General features: G+C 47.0%; 1 protein-coding gene across 1 annotated transcript in view; it reads right to left on the bottom strand.

Annotated features, from left to right (window-relative positions):
* The window catches only part of STARD5 (StAR related lipid transfer domain containing 5), a 10773-nt gene extending 7409 nt beyond the window's left edge, over positions 1-3364 (bottom strand). The window contains exons 1-3 of the mRNA XM_007470076.1: positions 3240-3364; positions 2503-2552; positions 2027-2159 (exon numbers count right to left, since the gene is read on the bottom strand). Coding sequence (XP_007470138.1) covers positions 2027-2159; positions 2503-2552; positions 3240-3338 — 282 coding nt within the window. The 5' untranslated portion in view covers positions 3339-3364. The remainder of the gene's footprint in view (positions 1-2026; positions 2160-2502; positions 2553-3239) is intronic.

The following is a 3364-nucleotide window of genomic DNA, read 5'->3' as shown; positions in this document are numbered from 1 at the left end:
GCTCCGGACGCGCAGGCCCAGCGGCCATGGCTCACGCGGCACGTGGGATCCTCCCAGACCGGGACACGAACCCGTGTCCCCTGCATCGGCAGGCGGCCTCTCAACTACTGCGCCACCAGGGAAGCCCAAGCATATATTCTTTTTAAAGGCCAAAGCTTGTTGCTAAAAACAAGGTAATTTTGCCTTTTCTGAATTCTAGTAGTTTGTAGGAGGAATGGCAGAAGTGATGAGATTTTAAAAAGAAGTAACTATACAGCTTCCACTCCTGATTATTGCTGCAAAACGCATCAATCCTGAAAGAGAGTGTCTGGAGAACAAGAAGAGGACATATTGGTAAGAAATGCTGAAAGCGGCAGCACGTGTTATAACTGCCACGAACCTGTGGCAGGGCTCTGTATCTCATCCATCCATCCATCCATCCATCCATCTACTATCTATCTTAGAATTAGGATATTTGAGATTTGTCAAAATCATGCTGTCATTCTGTTATTACATTTCCATTATGTTTCAAAGGGCATTAACCCATGTTTCCTCAACTTCAAGCATTTGTGTATCATTATTTGTATACTATCTTCACAATTTTGTCCTATCTCTGGTAGCACCTATCCTGTTACTCAGTTAATATTTTTATCTAAGTGTGCTCACTTTTTAAAACTTAAACTTATTTTAAAAAGGACTGGAAATGAACTACTGGAAATGAAAAAAAGTACCACTTGGCATAAATAAAAGACAACTGCAAATATATATATATATATGTATACATATACACACGCACGAGGGATTTTTGGGTTCTAATTCTGAGCCTGAGGCCAGCTGTCTGTTTGTTATAATGGAGATTCGCAAGTGTTAAACAGGTGTCAAAGGCACACTAGCACCTATCCCAGACTCTTCCCTTCAAGTTATCAGAGAGATTGAAGATTTGCAATGGGGTGACCTCCCTATGTGTGATTCAATTTCAGCTTTGACTGTTAAAGACCTAATACACTGTATCACCTAGTGCCCCAACATTATGTGCCCCACCCTTCAGGAAACACTGACATAATTTGTGATAATGAACTGAAATATGAATTCTTGGCCAAGGTTAAGAACACTTGGGTCCTCCGGATTCACCAGTAGAGAAGTATGGCTTGAGGTTTCACAGCACCATCCACAGAAACACCCAAGAGGGTACCATATCCACAGATGCCAAAATCAAGGCACCATTCAAATCAGAAAAAGCTGGCAACATTTCCCCAGGGCAACTTTTTAATTTGTTTTGGTTTGTTTTTTCTCCCTAACTTCTATAATCAAAAGGAGGTGGATACTTAATCCTACAGAGGATCCCAGGGCAGGACAAACTAGATCTTTGCTGTCCAACATGGTAGCCACTAGTTCCATGTGGCTACTTAAATTTACATGAAGTCATGAAAATTAAATAAAATTAACAATTTATTTCTTCAAACTAGACACCTTTCAAATGCTCTGTGGCCACGTGGGGCTAGTGGCTACCGTATTGAACAGCGCTGTTGTAGAATATTTCCATCATGGCAGAAAGTTCTCCTGGGCAGCGCTAGAGTAGATACCACACATTTTACCAGTGGAGCAACTGTCATCCAGCATCTGCCACCTGGCACAGCATTACAGCTGGCAGAGAATCCTGACTCTTTGGCCAGGACTCAATTCATTACCATGGTCCCAGTAACGGGCAACATTTCAAACTAGAGCTGATGTGTCCAATCCAGGCACTGCTCTAGCATCCTCAGATGTTGGAGTGAACATCCTAATGTTCACTCTGCACTCCTGCTTTCATCACCCACTGCTATGTTCTCTCAGCTCTGTTTAGGGCAGCTCTACCTCTCTGGGTCTCATTGTTACCGACCTGTACCTGGGCCGAGGCTGCGTTTGAGTGTCAAGCAGTGGGCAACCTGTTTGCTGGGCTTCAGGGGCTCACAGTGTACTCCTCTTGCCTAAAGGTGTCACTGACCACCCCGCAGAGGGCACAGAGTCAGGTTACTGTCTAGCGATAACAGTGCTTAGAAAGACTTACATCAGTGATGCTTTCGATAATTTCAAAACTCTTCACATTCTCATCCCACTTATCTCGGAGGGTCCCAGCAAGTGGCTTCACACAGTCCCACACCTGCTCTGGTGTCCCATTCACAATGCCTTCCCCTCGGTACCTGGAGCACAAAGAGGAATGTGACCCCAAGGCATCACACTTGTTTATCCTGGGATTACATATAAGGACTAGAAGTCACATCTGTCACTGTTCTTTAAGACAGCCTTGCAGAGAAGGGGCTGACATTTACCAGCCCACCTCCCCTCAGGCCTGCAGAAATGGACGCGCGGCAAGCTTTCATAAGAATATAGTTTGAGGAAATGATGTAGAAACTTTTCTGGAAGGTAACTGGCAAGTTGATTCCAGGTGCTAGGGTTGACTGGAGTCTCTTAGGAAGCAAACCCACAGAAACAGCAGGAAAGGTGTGGCACCTTTGACAAGCTTTGAACAAGGGGTGCACTTACAGGTTCCCTGGAAACTCCACAGACGGCCTCCAGGAAACTGAAACTCCGTTCTGTCAAAAGGCACAGAATCGCAAAATTTTAGAACTAGAAGGGCCCTTGGGAGATCACCAGGCCCAATCCCCTGTTTTACTGAAGAAAAGTCGAGAGCCCCAAGAGATGCAAATCTCCAAAGTACCCAACTGACATGTAGCAGAGTGGGGACTGGTCCAGGACAAAGCTGCCCCCAGGAGGATGTGATGGACAAAGGGATCTTATGTGGCTGACTGGAAGAGCGCTGGGGAGTTTTCAAACCACCTTAAAAACCACCATGCATCTTGTTTCCTCAGGCAATTTATGTCTGTTTGTTAAAAATCCTAAGTGTCCAGTGACCAGCACTATCCCTCTGCCACCCTCCTGGGAAGGCAGAGAGGGGCTCCTGCTCTGAGGAAAGGAGTAAAGGCTTTGGAGCCTGGTGCTTCCGGTTCCATCCTAACCATTTACCAGCCAGGTGACCTTGGCCAAATCTTTCAAAGAAAGGGACAGATACTTATCTCCCGGGGGTGGGGGGGGTCATTGTGTGCAAAAACAGGCCCGATAATTTTTTAAGGAAACAACCCCCAGTGCGACCTCCTCCTCAGTCTAGCTCCGGAGGATGGAACGCAGAAAACCTCCAGGAGAGAGCAGCCTGGGGGCTTCTGGAACCCCGGCCCTAGGGAGCAAAGGCCCCTCGACCCCTTCCTCCCCAGCTCCTCACTCACGCCTTCCCAGCAAATCTTCCATCCTGACTCGTCTCGCCGGTACTGGAGCATCTTCTCCGCCACCGCCTCGCTTATCTGCGCGGCCAACGCCGGGTCCATTGCGCCGAGAGCTGCGCGAGGTTGCT

This window comes from Lipotes vexillifer, unplaced genomic scaffold (assembly GCF_000442215.2).
Source record: "Lipotes vexillifer unplaced genomic scaffold, Lipotes_vexillifer_v1.1 scaffold532, whole genome shotgun sequence".
Classification (NCBI taxonomy): Eukaryota; Metazoa; Chordata; class Mammalia; order Artiodactyla; family Lipotidae; genus Lipotes; species Lipotes vexillifer.
Note: the sequence above shows the minus strand (reverse complement) of the source record. Positions and strands in the feature narration are given on the sequence as shown.